Here is a 17972-nt window from a genome sequence, read left to right as displayed (position 1 = left end):
CTCCATGCCAGACCCTTCCCCACCCCCGCTTAGAGCTCCCCAGGGCAGCTAGGTCTGATCCCTCTTCTCCCCACAGCCCAGGCCCGGCATGTGCCGATGCAGAGCCATACCTGAGCAGACCCCCTCCTGCCCTGGCCTGACAATCCAGCCAGCACAGCCATGGCCTCCCTGGTCCGTTGTGACATTCACTGAAGAGAACATGCGTACCCTGCCCTGCCCCGCCTCTCTCCACTGAGACATTTCTAAGCTGCCTTCACCCTGAGAACTGCTCCCCCCTGCAGCCCCTGGGTGCAGCGTAGTTGGGGGAAGCTGCTGCGGCTCAGACAGAAAGGCGGAGGAGCTCGGTACCAGGAACGCCCACATTTAGTGCTGGCTCCGGCGCCAGGTCAGCAGGGACCAGGGGTTAGAACTACAGCTTGCCCTGTCGACACTAGGTGATAATGTGTTAAAACACACACCTGTGCTCCTACGGTAGGCATGGCCCAATGGATCCAGCACGCAGGCAGCCCCACTCTCCACGGCGAGAGGACATGGAGGCAGGAGGCTCATGCCATTCCCGACAGCGCCTGGGCAAGCGCCCTGCAGCACACAATGCTTCACTCTTAACGTAGACAGTCCAGGAGAGGTTTAGAAGAGTGTGCGTAAGCCGAACACACTGGGGCGTGGCCGACTCCCGCGTCCTTTTTATTACCAAAAAAATAGCTTCATTGTGCTTCGGTGCCTTGGCTAGGAAGAGTTCTTCTGCCCAAGGGCAAGTCAGAGTCCTGGGAAAGCCATCAGAGCATAATGCCATCCTGCTGCCCTCTGCAGGGAAGGAGATTTTAGCAGTTGCGTGACTGTGGGGAGGGAGAGAGACGGGGATGGCTCTAAGGATCCTGGCCACTGGTCCTCAGATAGTCCTGCAGACTCCTAGCCAGAGACTCATCGTGTGGGAGGTTCACCTGCTTTAGACACGACACCAGGTACAGCGGGTAGGGCCTGAAAGAGACCAGGGGACCGGTTAGGGAGCAAGGCCTATTTGGGTATGGGAAGAAAGGACAGCTGGCGGGGGAGTGACAACAGCTGGGATCGCAGACAGACGCTGTAACCGACCCACGGCAGCATTCCAGTCTGAGCTGCCTCCGGAGACGGGCACGGGCAGGAGAGAATTCCTAGCAGCAGGTTCATCCCACACCACTCTGTCCAAGCTCCTTAGTCCCAGGGCAGGAGCTGCTTCAGCTCAGACAGCAGCCCTGGGGCAAGGGGTAATTCTGACCTCACCACATACTCCATCCTCTCCACCCAGGGCTGGCGACACAGGCCACGGCCACACTAGAATAAAGGTGTTTTTAACATGTTAACGTCCTAGGGCAGACACGGCATCCGTTGTTTTAGCTTGTGCTAGTGGGTGGAGATGAACCACACCGGGCAGCGTAGGGTTCACCCCCAGCAACAGGTTAGAATTACAACTTGGGCTGTCGACAGCAGCATCTTAACACCCGGTAAAAACAGCCCTTTTCCCAGTGAAGACACGGCTGTACAGGCCGTGGGAATTCCCAAGGGTGGAAGAGGGAAATAGGGGGTGTTATTCGCACGATTCACAGATTCCAAGGCCAGAAGAAACCACTATGATCTAGTCTGACCTCCTGTAGAGCACAGGCCAGAGAGCTTCCTCCAGATAATTCCTAGAGCCGAGCTTTTAATGAAACATCCCATCTGGATTTAAAAAGTGTCAGTGATGGGGAATCTCCCACCCCTTGGTAAATTGCTCCGGGGGAATGTCCCCCACTGTTAGAAATAAGGGACAGCTTTTCAGTCTGATCGTGTCTAGCTTCAACGACCAGCCATTGGACCGTGTTAGACCTCTCGCTGCAAGACTGAAGAGCCCAGTATTACAGATTTGCTCCCCGAGTAGGTACTTATAGACTGATCCAGTCACCCCAGAGCCTTCCCCTTGTGAAGCTAAGCGGCCTGAGATCCCTGAATCAACCCTTTAACTATCCTCGGGGCTTTTCTCTCATCCCGCTACAATTTACCAAGCTCTTTTTCGAATAGCGGGCAGCAGAACTGGATCTGAAATCACTGGGATCAGGTTGAAAGGAAGCTGGGCTCAGGGTCCCAGCAGGGACAGCACTGCGGTTTTGGCTGTCAGGCCCCATTCCCTGTTCCACAAGGAATCCCATGCCCTGCTGGACCCTCCCACCTGGGGATTGACCCTCTTTCCCACCTATGGGCTCCATGCCAGCTCCCTCCTCTCTGCCCATAGACATGCCCTCCTGAAATCCACCTGCTGACTTCAAGCCCAACAGGGCAAAAAGACATGAAAGCAGCAGGTCCCATGCCAGCCCAGAGTGGAGGTGGGTCCCATGGGGATCAGGAAGACTTGTGGCTCACTCCATGCTCTGCTGCAGGAAATCCACCCTGACCTGGCCCTCAAGCTCCCTTCGAGCCAGCCAGTTCCCAGGTGTCAGTCCCAGGCTAACAAGCTGCTGCTCTGGGCTCTCAGGGGAGGGGTTCGCTGGGCAGTAACAATTGAGGCCAGTGGCACACCCTGGGATCGATGGTCCGGAGCCGCCCGTGTGGGCGTTGCTAGAAGTCAGAGCTGAACACAGCAGGTGGATGGGCTGCAGGGGTCTCACTGGGAAATGACCGCCCCAGATGCTGTGCAGCGGGCTCAGCTCTGCACCCACCTCCTGCGCCCTGTGAGGGTGGGAGGACTCGTGTGCAGGAGTAGCCCAGACAGGCGCTGAGGTCCAGAGCCGGGCAAGCCCTTAGTGCCACACAGCGCAGAGCGCTTTGGTTACCTCAACCCGGCAGCTCTGGAGCTAGCTCCTAGGCCTAGCGATAGCCGCAGCCACCAAGCACCTTACACACCTCCCCGGTGCTTCCTGCTGTCCGTCTGCCGGGGCAGCGTCCGCGTGCAACTTCTGCCAGAGAGCAGCAGCCTCCTGCCTTCGGTTCAGCTTCCACAGAGCTCGCAGCAGGTGAGAGGTGGCAGCAGGGTCACCTGCAAGACACAGAGGGACCTCAGCCAACACCAGGGACTGTGCAGATTAGGGGGAGTTCTGTGGGGGTTTCTGAACCATCCAGGAGGCTGAGAGCCAGGAGCGGCATAGCTATGGAACAGGGAGCCTTTCCCAGATGGGTCACTGGCCCAAAATCCCCCCCAGGGCTGAGAGGCCAGCACTCTTCACCAGGACAGAGTTTGCCATGGAAACCAAAGGCACTCTGGTGTATTCAGCCAGGCCTGGTCGGACTGGGTTAGAGGCAGCCTTGCTGAATGGCACTGCAGCTGGGAGGGAACCCAGGGGATTGTGGGAGAGCGTCACCATAACCTAGCAGGCTCCAGGGCTTATTGGCTTAACTTCCTGGGCCCATAGCGCCAGGAAGTCAGAGCAGGCCACAGGCTACACCCCGCCCCCAGCAATACGAGCCTCTGGTACCTGGGCAAACTTGCAGACTGTGCTGGAAATTCATCAAAGCTTCTTTGTCCCGACCCAGCTCCTGGAACTGGGAGCCTCGTCCGAGGAGAGCCAGCAACCTGATCTTCTGGAGCACCTTTGCCTCTGGCAGGGCCTCTGCCATCTCCTCGCTGCTCTGGATGCTGGCTGGCATGGAAAGAACACCCCACACGTGGCTGCGGTGTCCGCTGGGCAGCGCTCCCCATATCCCCAGGCTGGCAGCGCTGGCCTGGGGATATTTCCAACTCCCCCACCCCTTTGAGAGCTCTGCTGGGAGGGCAGCACAGGCTCCCAGCTGAACACGGTGCAGCAAAAAGGCTTCCGGTGGGGAGGCTGGGGTCACAGGGCGGCCTGTCTAAGAGCCTGTGCAGGGGACCTCCCTGAAGGGAAGGGGCCCAGGAGACGCCGCAGGGCAAAGGCAGGGAAGGGTCCAAAGCCGCTTCCTGGGCAGGATCAGCTGTGGCTTAACGGTGGCCAGCAAAGGGAAAAACGTGGCTTGGGCTCTTGGGATTCCTCCTGGTGTGTAAAGAGACTCTGCCAGGGGAGAAGCTACCTGCTGGTTTGCACCTAGGCTCTATTGGGAATGACAAGTCTGACGTTTGTCTGGAGTTCTCCTTGAAGACCCCTGAGAGGTGGGCTGGGCGCTCCCCTGCCCTTTGCTGAAGAGGGAGGAAAGCTGAATGAACAGCAAAAGCTGCTTGTTAATGACGTTCATTCCAAAGGTTAAGTGTTTCAATCAGCCTGACTGTAGATCCCTTCCCCGCACAGATCTTACAGGGATGGAGGCAGATAAGGACCAGCCACAATTATCTCATAACCAGGCTAATTCTCCAGGAAAAGCCACTTAAAGACCTAACCCAAATCCATTCCCTGGAACCCGGACTCTCCTCATGTCTCCTCAAGCCACAGCTGTTGACTGTCATTAGCGGGTGGTCTGAGAACACAGGCAAAGAGCAGAGCTGAGCTTCCCCCACCCCACCCCACCCGCCAGTCTCTGCTGATGCTCAGGGCAAGGAGACAGGTACTTTCCTGCTGGGCATGGGGCCTTGTTTAATCCCCCTATTGCTACTGAGCGTTACCATGGTGCTTTCCAGGTTCAGAGCCCCGGCCAGGCACTAGCCAGCCCCCAGGCTGGTCCCTCCCATGCAGGAACCGCAGCGGGCGGGCTGGGCTGTACCGTACCTGCGCTCACGAGCTGGACTCTCAGGAGGACATTAAGGCACCTGCAGGGGAAAGGTCAAAGTCATTTCTGTGCCGTTTCCCGGTGGGGGAGGTCACATCAAAGCCATGGCTCAGCCCAGCCCAGCATGAGAGTGCCACAGCCAACACCGCTGAGCTCTATGCTGCCCCAGAGCCACTGCACGGGGGGGCCTCGCACCCCCCACTCTGCAAATGGCCCCACAGCTCCCCTCCACGGCAGATGGAGTCACCTGGTAAACCGTGTTATGGCTTCCTTGCTCTCCCCCAGCCTGGCCCAAGCCCGGCCCTGGTGCAGATACGCAGCTGCCCTCCACACGATGCAGCGCAGGCTCTCTCTCTGCTGGGGTGGGATGCCAGGTGAAGGGGAGCCTGCCCTCCCTGGCGCCTCCCCTCCAGCACCAGAGTCCAATTCGATCCGCAGCGTCTCCGGGATCAGGTCATCCGTTCGACTGATGATCTCCTCACACACAGCTATGGCGTCCTGGTACCTCCCGAGCTGCTCGAGGGCGGACGCAGCTTCCAGGAACACCTCCGGGATCCTGGGCAGAGCTGACCTGCCGTGCAGGGGCACCTGGGCAGCGAGAGCAACCGCGTCACCCTCAGCACCCGCAGCGCCACCTAGGAGACTGGGGGCAGCGTGCGCCACCCGGCACTTGGGGGCACCTCGCGGGGCTCAGCAGCGGCCACTCCACAGGCCGAGTGAGGAGCAAGTGTCACAGGCTCCAATGGGCCCCGGGCAGGGGCTCCCGAAGCCAGCGGAGACGTGGGGCCACAGCACAGAAGGGGCAGCTCTCCCGTTCACACAGCTCTAGGCCAGCCCTCCCCGGAGCTCTCTCGCGGTGCGCGCCTCGGCCTGACCGGAAGAGGTGCCGAGTGCTCACAGCTGCAGGGCAGGCACGCAGCCTCTTGCTGTCTCACGACACCCAAATTCAGAGTCCAGTTTGAAAACGTGGGGGCGGGGCCCATGTACTGTGTGGGTGAGCTCCCCCCCGCATCCATTCCACACCGCCTCTCGAACCCCAGGCCAGCCCGTTAGCCTTGACTCTGCCCCCTCGTGCTCTGCGGCTCAGGGTGCCCTCCAGGGAGAGGTGAGGGCTCTGTCCCTGCAGAGACTCCGGGCAGGTAGAGGAGACGCTAGCTGGAGGGATGCAGGGAGCTGCCCTGCCGAATCCCAGGGAGTCCGAAGACGGGAACCCAGTCACCCCAACACACCATGTGGATTCCTTCCCAAGAGGCTTACCTGGTGCTGCGGCCCCTCCTGCAGCAGAGCCAGAAGATCCAGGTAATGCTCCACTGCCTCACCCACCCTGCGACAGAGAGCGATGTGAGGAGGTACCTCAAGCAGCCAGGGAGCAGCCTGGCCCTTGGGGGACAGGGACGACCCCGAGGAGAGCAGCAGCCAGCAGAGCTGTGCAAGCAGCCTCCCGCTTGACTCTAGCCAGTGGTACTGGTCCCCGCGAGGAGGGCGGAGCCTGCAGGGGGGTAACTGCTGCTCCGTCACCACCCAGACACAAGGGCGATGCTGAATAGGGGTTTACCTGGGCGCCCAGAGATGGGAGGGTCACAGGTGAGCAGGGGGTGGGAAGTGCTTTACCTGCCAGCCTGGAGGCATCGCTGCGCCAGCAGGTACTTCACTTCCGACGGGTGGCTGCGGCTGAACAGGGATGCCAGGGCCGGGGTGTGAACAAGGAGCTCCGTTCGGATTAGAAAGCAAGGATCGATGGAGACAGCCTCCTGAGCGGGGGTCTCCAGAGCCTGCGGGGAGGAGGGAGGGGGAGGAGTCAGTTCACCTACAGATATCCTGGTCCAGCCAGTCTATATCGCTCACTGCTCCGGCACCATCCCCTAGAGGGCCTCTCAACCTCCCACCCGCTGAAACGCAGCCACCTCTGGGGTGGAGAACAGAGGCAAGTGCCTCAGTGTGGAGAGGACAGGCAAACTCCTGTGTTGGGGGATCTCTAATAGCCACTCAGAGCAGAGAGAATTAAAGATCAGTGCTCCCAGAGCAGCATGGGACAGTTTCTCCCCTCGGAAGGGCGGTGGGCCTGGTCAGCCCTGTCCCGTGTTGTCAGGAGCTCGGGAAATCTGTCTTCAGTCCCACATTGGCACTTCATTACAAACCAGGAGCAGGAAAATTAACTGTCTACTACGTGCCCAGTGAGCCCCCAGCGCTACACGTGCCCCTCACCACCACACGCCTGTCACTGAAAGCAGTTCTCACTGGGCACTGAACTGTCACCTCCTTCAATCCGCTTCCTAGTTCATACACTTGGTGAGATGTACCTTGCTCCTGCGGCTGGTCCAACAGCCCAACCCTTGATTACCTAGCACTGGCCAGCGTCCACCTGCTGAGCAGGGTGCATCAGGCAGCGGGACTCCTCCATTTCTAGCCTGGGTGCTGGAGGCCCAGCATGCCTGAGGTGGTGCCTGCAGCAGCCACCACTGGGCTCTGAGTGGCCAGACTGACCCTGCCCCCCTGCAGGGGTAGAGTTCATGTTGGAGGTGGGGGGGGCAGGAGGCTCTGCACAGGCACAGCTGGACCAGAGACATCAATGCAGCCACCTGGCTTGTGATGCTTCACCTTGGGAAGAGACAAACCTTGTACAGCAGAGCCAGGGCCTCCAACTCTGCGTCCGTCTCCCCCAGCTGGCGGTACACCAGCGCCGCCTGGGACAGGGCAGAGAGGCACTGGAAATCCACCTGCAGCGCCCGCTTCAAGTGCTGCAGAGCAGTCTGAGGCTTGCCCTGGGGGCGGGAGAGAATCACACGCAGCATAATCAGCCATTGCTGACATGGCTGGAATATCACCTGGAAAACAACGTTCCAGGGAACCTGACGCTGCCTGAGGTCGCCCTGCCCCCAAAGACTGGGGGAGCGGAATCAGAGCAGCCACCAAGCTGGGCCTGGAGCGGTGGGGGAGGGTCTCAATGCTGGCTAACCTGAACCCCTCCCACTGCCCAGCTGCAGTCACCTCCTGGGGCTGGAAACCCAAGCCCAACCATCTGGCACTCTAGTTTCTAGACCACATCCCTGCTGTGGCAACGCCTCCCCCACCCGTGCCACTCCCTTTGCCGCACACCCCTCTGCAGATCAGGACACGTCCCGGTGGCGTCAGCCAGGCCAGACAGCACGGTGAGGACCCAGTTCTTGCACCCACCAAGAACAGACATGGCTCTCCGGGATGAATTTGGGGCAGTAAGCACCAGACTCTCCAAAGTCACATCCCATCTCCTCCACTCTGCCCTCACCTCCAGCCCCACTGCTGCCCCTGGGCTCAGCACCCACAGATGTCACTGGTGCGTAGCACTTTTCAGGATCAGGGTCTTTGTAAGCTTCCACACTGCCCTATGGGAGTGGGCCTCCCTCCCTGCCCCACTGTGACCCTCCCCGCCCTCTGCTTTCCAACCCCTCGGACTGCACAGCCTCAGCTCTGGGCTCACTTTCCCGCTCAGTGACAAGCAGCCCGCCCCGGGCAGCTCTCCCAGGGCAGGAAGAACCAGAACAGGTTTGTCCTTCGAAGTGAGACCCCCACGGGGCAGGGACCCAATTCTGCAGTGATGAGGGCCAGGCAAGCACCCAAGACTCGGTCACTTTGAGCCGTTCTGCTTGTCAGTCACTCTGGGGATCCGAAGGAAACCAGCTCCTCAGCCCAGCAAGCCCCAGGTCCCGCTTCCTGCCGTGTCAGTACAGGATCCGTCCTCCACAGGAACCGCTACTGGATTTCCCTCTGGGGCAGTGGGATCAGAGACCAGGGAACAGACTCGGACTTGAGAGCCGGAAAAGCCCTGCTGGAGAAGTGCCCCTGTCCTTCTCCCGGGCACCAAGGCAGATTTATCCCCACTGGTGTCTGGGTCAGTGCCCCCGAGCAGATCCCCCATACAGACAGTACCGGGGTGGGGGGTGGGTGGGGGGTCAGCACAATCCCCAAGGGGCAGTTTGCACATGGGCTCCTACCAGTCATATGTTACCAGGGTAAATGCACCTCTAAGCATCCTTCTCAGGTCTCAGGCCTCGCAACTAACACCTCCCCCCTTTTATCTGTTTCGTGTTCCCTTGATCTCTCTGTGCCCAGCACTGGCAGAACAGCTGTGGCCCTGGGGCCTGGAAGTAGGCCACTGTCCTCTAATCGCCTCCCCTATTGTTTGTTTGGAAGTTGCTTATCAAGATCCAGTATGTTGCTTCCTTGCTTGTTTTTCCAACAGCCCACTATAACATTAGATCAATACATCCCGGCAGTTCTAGCCCACAGGTCTCCAGTAACTCCAGCCCAACGACCGGGTCACTCACAGCCCCTCTTCCCAACCCCCCCTCTTTCACTGGGATGACTCACTCTGTGCTGGGCCCTTGCAGGGCACCAGTGCTCCCCTCCCATCGAGCTGGGCTTGCTCGACCCCACCATGGCGCTCACACCCGCCATGGGGCAGGGGGTATTCGGGAGGCAGCAGACACTGGCTAGTGCAGCCAGTCTTGTTGTGGGAAACTAAGGCAGCAACTTCCCAAGGAGGCTGGGGGCCCAAGAGACCCTGCTCCCCCTGTCCAGTGCAGCACGCGTACACAGAACAGACGTTCACCCAGTCTCCTCCCACACCTCTGCCAGCCCACACGCAGGCTCTCCTTGGGGCGATGGAGGCACTGGCTCTTGTACCCTCCCTGCCCCCTGCTCGAGGGAGACAGGTCCCAGCCTGTTACCATTTGCTGAGTGCAGCAGCCGATGCAGGTGTAGATCTGGGCCAGGACCCTCTTGGAGCAGAACCCGGATGCAGCTGCCTGGAGCAGGGAGAGAGCTGTGGGGAGATTCCCAGCCTCCAGGCCCTGCAAACCTGAAACACACACACAAAACGTTCACCCTGCTCCACCTCCTTCGCCCCCTGTAGGCTCTGCCTTTCACACTATCCCACGGGCCTGGAATGGCACGGTGACCAGCACTCCCTGCACCCCCTCCCATCTGGTCCCACGCAGTATTCCTGCTTCAACGACCCTCCCCACTCAGTGCATGTCTCACACCACGTTATAGCCGTCTGCGCCATACCCTGCCATTGCCATGGGACTGCGACCTCCCGACCCCTGCAGCACACTGCGCAGCACCATGCACGTGCTACGGGAACATCACTGCCATTGCAACGAGGATTGCCAAGAGCCAGCCAGGCTGGGCAGGGGCGTACCAATCCCAGGAGGATTCATATTCCCCTGCAGAGCCTTAGCCGAGATGCCGCCAGGGAGCAGGCAGGCAGGGTCAGCCGGGACTGTGCTGGGGCGAGAGCTGAAGCCTGCAGCTCGGTGGGATCATTCCGATTCTGGTCTCCAGACCTGCCCCTTTCTCAGTCACTAACTCAAAGGCTCCACCTGCGTCTAGGCCACTGGCCGGGAACCCGCCTTGGGACAGTCGTTTATTGTGATCTATTTACGCATTCAACCCCTCACACGCTAGGCATCCCTCCTGCCTGGGCACTACCCCACCTGCCTGAAACTGCCTCCCAATTAACATTTGGCCCACACGCTCCCTCTCTTCCCGAGGGCACAGCCACCTGGGAATTTTCCAGCTATAACGCTAACCCCGGGCAGTGCTGGGTCTTCTGGGCCTCTGGCCGGGAGCTCCACAGGGAACAGACTCTGCCGGGAGTCTGGCATGCTTTATACAGCGCCATGTGAGACAGCATCACTGACTACCTCCCTCGCTAGCCATCTCAAACCTCCCTCCCGACTCTGGAACTCCGCCCTTTGGCCCAGTACGGTTATGTCTGCTCTGCTAGGACTTGGAATACACAAAGGGAAAGCCATCTGCATCCCCCTCTACACCAGGGTTATGCAGGGGGAGGCTTGCCCTCTGTCTGCATACAGAAGTGCAGCCAGTGGAGAGGACAGGCCCCAGCATTAAATAAGCTGGCTGCTTAGAGTGGAGCAGGGCATGCTGGGACATGTAGTTCGCCCTACCTGTTTAACACACAGAGGCATTGCCATCAATTGGCTGCCCCAGGGTGAGCAGTGCAATACTCACCTCCTGGGGAGCTCCAAGGACAGTCAGGACAGGGACCAAGCAAGAGGCCTGACCAGGGCCGGACATGGCTCCAATCACACTGCAGTGAAACTTAACCAAGAAGTTGCAAAGCTGGCTCCCAGGTGCACTGTAACCCATTCTGAACTCACCATGAGCCCCCTGCTAGCCTTCTGCCTGATGGGGGCCCTTTCTCATCCCTGGCACAGCTGAAGAATGGGGCACAGGGGCAGGCATATGTGGAGGCCCTGTGACGCTGCAGGGCAGAGCTGGGCCAGGGAGCGGGTCACAGGGGGAGGCTAAGAGCCCTGTGACGCTGCAGGGCATGGCTGAGTGAAGGAGTGAGTCATCGAGAAAGAAGGGGGGCCCCGTGACATTGCAGGGCAGGGCTGAACCGGGGAACTGAAGTAGGGAATTTACATGCACATCTAAGATATTGGCATTTATAGACGCTCCCCGGGTTATGCAAACCCGACTTACGGAAAAAGTTCCGTAAGTGTTTTTTTGTTGTTTTTATTGGCGTAATTGTCGGGCAAACATCCCTGACTTACGCAAGGTGTTCTGGAATGGAACGCCTTGCGTAAGTCGGGGAGCGTCTGTATTCTGCAACTCTAACTCAAATAAGAACATGAAGAGCAGGAAACAGGTTTCCTTCAGGAGCAAGGCTGGTTGCTCCAGGGAAGGGAATGGCTGAGGGAATTCCAGCTGGTGATGGCACAGTGCTGGCAGACTCAAATGGCATTAGGGCCAGGAGGGTGGCTGGCACTGAAAGGGGAGGAGCAGCAGCACCCCGCCTGGGGGTGGAGAAGGCACCTCTAACCATACCTTGCAGGAAGGCAGCTGAGGTCCACAGTATCTCTTTCAAGTCCTTGGTGCTCTGCACCACGAGGGGCGACGTGTCCCCCTCAACAGGCACACTCCATGCCTTGAGAAGCGCAAGGAGCTCATTCTCACCCCCGTGGGCAGAAGGCAGCGGGCCCTGCGAAAGGCACGGGGAGAGAACATCAGCGGGTTACTCAGCACTGGAGGCACCAATCCCAGGGCCCAGAGAAAGAGCAGGTCTGGGGGGGCTGTATTGTGCCTCTTGAGCCTTTCGACTGTGAGCTCCATGTGCCCAGACCACGCCCCACCGCAGCCTCCCTCTGGCCTCGTTCCTGCAGCGATTCGCACACTCGCTCTGGCAGCAGCAAGCTTCTTCCCACCTCCTGCTGCACTAGATCAGACCATTAGTCTGGTATCCTGCCTCCCTGCCCCGGATGAGTTCAGTGCGCTTTCCAGGGCTGCCCCTAGCACACCAGCATCCACGTGCAATCCATTCAGAACACGAGAAATCCCAGAGGAGAGATCCTTTGTTCCACGAGCCCTGGGTGCGCGAGATACCCAGACTCCCCAGCTCACCCCTATTGACACAGCCTCTCTGCTGGAAGAAAAGCCCTCGCCGCCTTTCCAGTCAGCAGGAGACAGTTACCTCTCAATCACAGTCAGCAACTCACTCGCTACAGAAGCTGCAGGTCTGCTTACGAACTTCCCTTCCAGTTTGCTTGGCGACCCTGCCAGGGATCTCACTGCGTCAGGCGTTAAGAGCCCACAGGAGAAGGGGACTGTTTGAGAGCATTCACTGCACTTTGGGCATTAGGAGAAAGTTCTAGCACCAGTGAGAGAATTATTCATGCTGAATGGGGAGTGCATTGATGGGCTTGGGTCTTTTGTTGACACAGCACTTTATGCTGGATGGTTTTATGACAAATATTTATACCAACTCGGCCCCCTCTCACAGACCTGTGGGCATTTATTTAGGCCTGCATAGATATTGCTCTAGTGCAGGGGTAGGCAACCTATGGCACACATGCCGAAGGCGGCACGTGAGCTGATTTTCAGTGGCACTCACACTGCCCGGGTCCTGGCCACCAGTCCGGGGGCTCTGCATTTTAATTTAATTTTAAATGAAGCTTCTTAAACATTTTAAAAACCTTATTTACTTTACATACAATAGTTTAGATATACATTATAGATTTATAGAAAGAGACCTTCTAAAAACATTAAAATGCATTACTGACACGCGAAACCTTAAATTAGAGTGAATAAATGAAGACTCGGCACATCACTTCTGAAAGGTTGCCGACCCCTGCTCTAGCGTATGCTACAGCCGTTCAGAACTCACTGTAACAGCAGGAAATCAAACTCAGATCCTCTTGGTCCGAAAACAGCCCCCAGCACATGAACTAGTTGTGCCCGGGTTCTGATCTCAACATGCAGGTCTGAGACTGTCCCAGACAGGATGGAATACACCTCTGGCCAGCTCATCGGAACGACATGGGTAACCAGATTCATGCTCCAGGCTGCAAAGTGATACCTGCAAGGGGCAGAATGGAATCCTTCCCCTCCAGTACGGGCAGCATCACATTAGTGCTCAGGTGCTATACGGGGGCTGGGATTTAAACTTTCCTCTAAAGCATCAGGTACTGGCCACTACGTGACTCGGGATATGAGACTAGAGGGACCCATGGCACAGTGTAGTACAGCAAATCTTCCGTACACCAGCCAGCGGCTAGGTCCCTGCCCCAGCACTGATCCGCCGGGGAGAGGCCATGTGGCATTACCTTGGTGTCACTCAGGAGCCGGAAGAGACCAGTGACACTCCCCAGGCAGTTTGCTGCCAGCCATACCGCTCCCTGCAGAGCACCTAGTCGATGCAGAGGTGCGCACAGCTCTTCCGTGGTCACATCCTGCAGCACTTTCTGCCAGAGCTCCTCTGTGCTGAGATCCTGCCCAGACACCCCACAAGCCTCCAGCACTAGAAGAGGAAAACAGCCACAGGACCACGGGTCAGTCTGCTCAGCGACTGATCCCGTTCCAGCAGCCTGACAGAGCCTTAGCAAAAGAGAGGCCCTGCCTTGGGAAGGGACTAGACATGGCCTGGAGCAGTGAAAGCTCCATTAGCTCTAGGAAAGGCACAGAAGAGCTTTCTACCTGCTACGGTGGAGAGGAAGAGAACCCCAAAAGGAGAGAGAGGAACAAGGGCTCTCCCACACAGGCACTGGGGAATGATGGGCGCTCACATTATCAACATTCGGTTGTATCCCAGGCCCAGAACCAAAGCCCCCACATTAGCTTTGCCGACTCCTGCTAAACAATCACGTCTGCCAAGAGGGAACATACCTGAATGCTATCAGAGTCTCCCTCCCTGAATTTCAGCCCATTTCTCTTAGGTTCCCCCAGTCCCAAATCACTGTAAGTCAATTAGTAACACTTCTGTTTTCACTGTGACCTGTGCTACTCTCTCGGGCTCTTCGTTTCTTGTAAGCTTTTCTGTTCCCCCTTGAAGCCCCAAGTCTCCAGACTCCAGCACACGCAGAACACTGCAGCTGCCACCTTCACTCACCCCTAGCCTCAGACAGCTGCCAATGCCATTCACATGAGAGCGCAGAGAAATCACCCTCCTTACTCCATCACCCCTCCCTGGCCTTGCTCCAGCCAGCCTAGTGACCTTGCCTTTCAGACACATGGGGCATTTTCCTTACCCCTAATGAGCCCATGGTTGATTCTTTCTGCTTCTCCCTCGACGAGGCCATCCGACTCACTAACAGCAAAAAGCAGGGAGTTGTAGAGGACAGTAAGCTCCAGCGAGAGGCTGGGGAGAGCAGCTGGCAGCCCTGCAGTTAGAGACCAATGCAACAAGAGGCTAGCTGGAGGCATGAAGGGTGTATCAAACAGCAATCCCTATGGAAGATTTCATCAGGCTGCCCTGCACCAGCAATTGATCTTTCCTGCTCTGGTTCTCAATACACTGCCTCAGCCCTAGAATCACATAGACGGGAACAGCATCAGGCAGGTATAAGAGCGTAGGTTACCTCCAGCATCTGGAAGCGTCAGGCTGCCTGCCTGCGCCTCCGTTTTCTTCCAACTGGTTAGGTATTCCGGGGTTTTGGTCCTCCAGCACAAAGATTAGAGTCCTTTCAGCCATTCTAGCAGAGCATCAATGGTCGCTTGGCCTCCCGGGTGTGGGTCGTGGTTTCCACACCCTCTCTCTAGTGGCGCTGTCGGGGGACATCGACCCTGGGACAGCAGTGGGACTTATTCCCAAGAGTGACCTGCTCTGCTGTCTGCCAGGACCACTTGCTCTTTCATAGACTATCAGGGTTGGAAGGGCCTTCAAGAGGTCATCTAGTCCAACCCCCTGCTCAAAGCAGGACCAATTCCCAACTAAATCATCCCAGCCAGGGCTTTGTCAAGCCGAGCCTTAAAAACCTCTAAGGAAGGAGATTCCACCACCTCCCTAGGGAACCCATTCCAGTGCTTCACCACCCTCCTAGTGAAATAGTGTTTCCTAATATCCAACCTAAACCGCCCCCACTGCAACTTGAGACCATTGCTCCTTGTTCTGTCACCTGGTACCACTGAGAACAGCCGAGCTCCATCCTCTTTGGAACCCCCTTTCAGGTAGTTGACAGCAGCTACCAAATCCCCCCTGGCTCCCCCCTTTCCCCACACACACTCCCCGCAGGAAATCGGCCTCCTCAGGCGGCTGCTGCGCCCCCCCGGGCCTCTCCCTGGCGCCCAGTGGGCAGCGGACTGCCGCCCCCGCGCGTCCCCAGCGACTGAGGAGCCACCAGCCCGTCCCCGCCTCAGGCACAGGGGACGGGCTGGGAGCGCGGGGACCGGAGCCCAGGGCAGGGCCGGAGCTGGGGTCGGAGCCCGCGGGCGGGAGGCGGGGGCCGGGGCGGGCCCCCTCCTACCTTGGATCTTCCGGAGCAGCGAGTCGAAGGCGAGTCGGCAGCGCCGCGCCGCCTGCTGCGCCGCGCGGCCCGGGCCCGAGGAGCGGCTGGCCTGCAAGGAGGGAAGCCGCGGTCAGGGTCTCCCGCCGGGCCGGGGGGTCCCGCTCCGGCCAGTCCCGGCCCCCGCCCCGCGCCCCGGCCAGGCCCCGCCCCGCCTACCCGCCAGCCCCCGGCCAGCCCGTCGTTCTCCTCCGTCCACGCGCGCAGGCAGCCGGCCCCCGCGGGGGCCTCGCGCCGGGCCCGCTTCGAGCCGCGGGGCCGGCTCCGCTCGCCGGAGCGCGCCCGGCCGCCGGGATGGAGCCTCTGCGCCATCTCCCCCTCGGCCACGCCCCCTCGCCGCCGATTGGCCCCCGCGCTCGGGGCCGGAAGCGGGGATTGGCGGAGCGAGCCGGAAGTGCCGGTTGCTAAGGGAGCGGCGAAGCGGAAGATTTGACGTGGCTCTTGCGTCTCAGGCGTGGGGAGCGCGAGGCGCGAGCTGTCACGGGCGGAGGCGGAGTCCGCCTTCGCTGGGCGTGGTCAGAGCGCGGGCTTGGGGTACGGTGGCCGAGGAGAGCCCAATCTCTCCCCTGGTTTCTGCTGGAGCAGCGCTAAGGCTGCCCTGGGCTCTGCCCCCGCGGCCGGCGGGGGGTGTGTGTGTGCAGCGCCGAGATCCCCCTTCCCACCGCCCCTTGCGCGCGGGGGGGTCGCTGCTCTGCACTTGCCTGGGGCCCAGACAGGTGCATCCCCCAGCAAACACGTGGGGGGATGGAGGCCAGGGCTCCTGGAGCTGCACCTAGAGCCACCTCCCTTGGGTGCGAGGGACCTGCTCCTGCCACCGGCCCTGGCTCGGGGAGGGCCCCTGCCTGGGGCTCGTGCCCGGGTGAAGCTGCCATGAGGCGGGTGCAGGAGGCCCATGGGTGCTAGGGCCGGCACACGGCAATGGCCCTGCCCCACTCCGTACCCACGGGCCTGCCCCCCGCCCCCCACTCCAATGCAGTACAGCCCCACACCCCCCCGCTTGCTCTTCTTCACCTCTTCTGCACGGGTTACACCCCGTCCGCTGCCACCTTGCTGCCTCCCTTCCCCGCCCCACCCAAGTACACAGCGGCCCAGGCTCACCTCCATTTTGGATCTCACACTTTATTTGCAAGGATCAGTTTTGCCACAGCACAGAACCAGACCCACGGCAGGGGCCACCTGCCACCATTCGCGAGTTCAATCTTTCACCTTCCATTTTCCCTAAAGGGAGGTTAACAGATAATAGCCTAGATATGGGACCGGAGCTGGGCTCAGAGACCACTCACAAGTTACCCTACTTGGATTTAGTTAGGAGAAGCAACATCCAAACTCACAAAGCAAATCTTCCCCACCACCTAGTAATTATATAATTAAACAAAACCGTTAATTAGTTTCTAGCTCCTTCAATGAGGATCTCATTGCATTTTACAGACCACTCAGCCTCGCAATACCCCTGCTAAGGTAGGTCAGGATTATCCCAATTTTAGGCAAACCGACACAAGAAGTGAAACAATTTGCCCAAGATCACAGCAGGTCAGTTGCAGACGTGAAAAGAGAACACAGTCTTCTCACTCCGCTGTTCGGAGCATGCGCCAGCTCTGTCTCATGACTGGAGTGGTCCAGAGGTGATGCTTTTAGATGAGCGACTGCTGCCAAGTTGCCCCCTCCTGTCTCTGTTATAAATCTCTACTCCCTGGCAGAGACTCCAGAGCCACTTCCACCTCGTCGGCTGAGTTGCTCCAGCGGAAAGAAAAGCGACAATCAGCTCCACAGAGATGCCCAGTAGTGCCCAGCATCTTTAGAGCACTTTGCTCCCGAGCACTCAAGGTGCTTTACATAAATGGCTGTTTCCCCCATTTTCCAGACGGGGTCCCTGAGGCACAGCAAGGTGAAGCAACTTGCCCAAAGCCACATGGCCAGTCAATGGCAGAGCCAGGTCTCCTGAATCCCAGCCCTGTGTGCTGTCTGCTGGACCACACAACCTCCCCAGGGGGCAATGGGGATGCAATGCCCAGCGACCCACTGAGAGGGTGGTGGCACCCCTGAGGGAGGCGAATGGTTTAAAACATTTCAAGGGAGGATAAACCGAAATAGGATGAATGGGAGCAAAAGGAAACAGGCTTAATTGTAGACCGGTGCTGACATATGTGAAGCTGTGGAATAAACCAGACAGGACCAAGGCCTTGAGAACACAGTCTGTGACCAGCTCCCACCTCTTCCCACCCAGGCTTTAGAAATTAGACCTAATCACACAAATGTGTCTATGGCTCTCCCATGCCAAAGCTCGGCACACACTGCACTTGTCCAACCCTTGGGTGGGGTGTGCACGGCCGGAATGGAGTTTTACACCTGCACAGACAGACAGGCATCACCAGATCCATTTCTAGGTACTGGCCCTGATCTACAGGGCCCATGAGAGGCTAGGCCTGCATCCCATGGATAGTGACACTGCACAGTGTCCCAGTAGACAGTGCAGGGGGACAAGTTTGAGGAGCAGATGATGGATGACCCTCCTGCCCCATGTCCCAACCTACTGAAATCCTCATTGAGGGGCATCAAGGGGGGCTC

The 17972-nt window shown here is 58.8% G+C and overlaps 1 protein-coding gene across 2 annotated transcripts; it reads right to left on the bottom strand.

The window, feature by feature from the left end:
* Nucleotides 1-353: 353 nt before the first annotated feature.
* FANCG (FA complementation group G) lies at nucleotides 354-15723 on the bottom strand. Of its 2 annotated transcripts, none has more exons than XM_024210291.3 (14): nucleotides 15567-15723; nucleotides 15369-15459; nucleotides 14154-14285; nucleotides 13233-13426; nucleotides 11458-11611; nucleotides 9330-9460; nucleotides 7239-7385; nucleotides 6235-6395; nucleotides 5881-5947; nucleotides 4871-5211; nucleotides 4623-4663; nucleotides 3423-3587; nucleotides 2845-2986; nucleotides 354-978 (listed from the first exon to the last, which is right to left on the bottom strand). In XM_024210291.3, exons 1-14 carry the CDS (start codon nucleotides 15717-15719, stop codon nucleotides 867-869), a joined length of 2031 nt encoding a protein of 676 aa, XP_024066059.2. In that variant the 5' UTR covers nucleotides 15720-15723; the 3' UTR covers nucleotides 354-866. The 2 variants fall into 2 exon arrangements, with proteins under 2 accessions (XP_024066059.2, XP_024066060.2); XM_024210292.3 differs by having other exon boundaries at nucleotides 2854-2986.
* Between the last annotated feature and the right edge of the window lie 2249 nt (nucleotides 15724-17972).

The sequence above is a fragment of the Terrapene carolina genome, unplaced genomic scaffold (genome assembly GCF_002925995.2).
Source record: "Terrapene carolina triunguis isolate 2854851 unplaced genomic scaffold, T_m_triunguis-2.0 Scaffold998, whole genome shotgun sequence".
Taxonomy (NCBI): domain Eukaryota; kingdom Metazoa; phylum Chordata; order Testudines; family Emydidae; genus Terrapene; species Terrapene triunguis.
The sequence above is the reverse complement of the archived record's forward strand: the minus strand, read 5'-3'. Positions and strand labels throughout refer to the sequence as shown.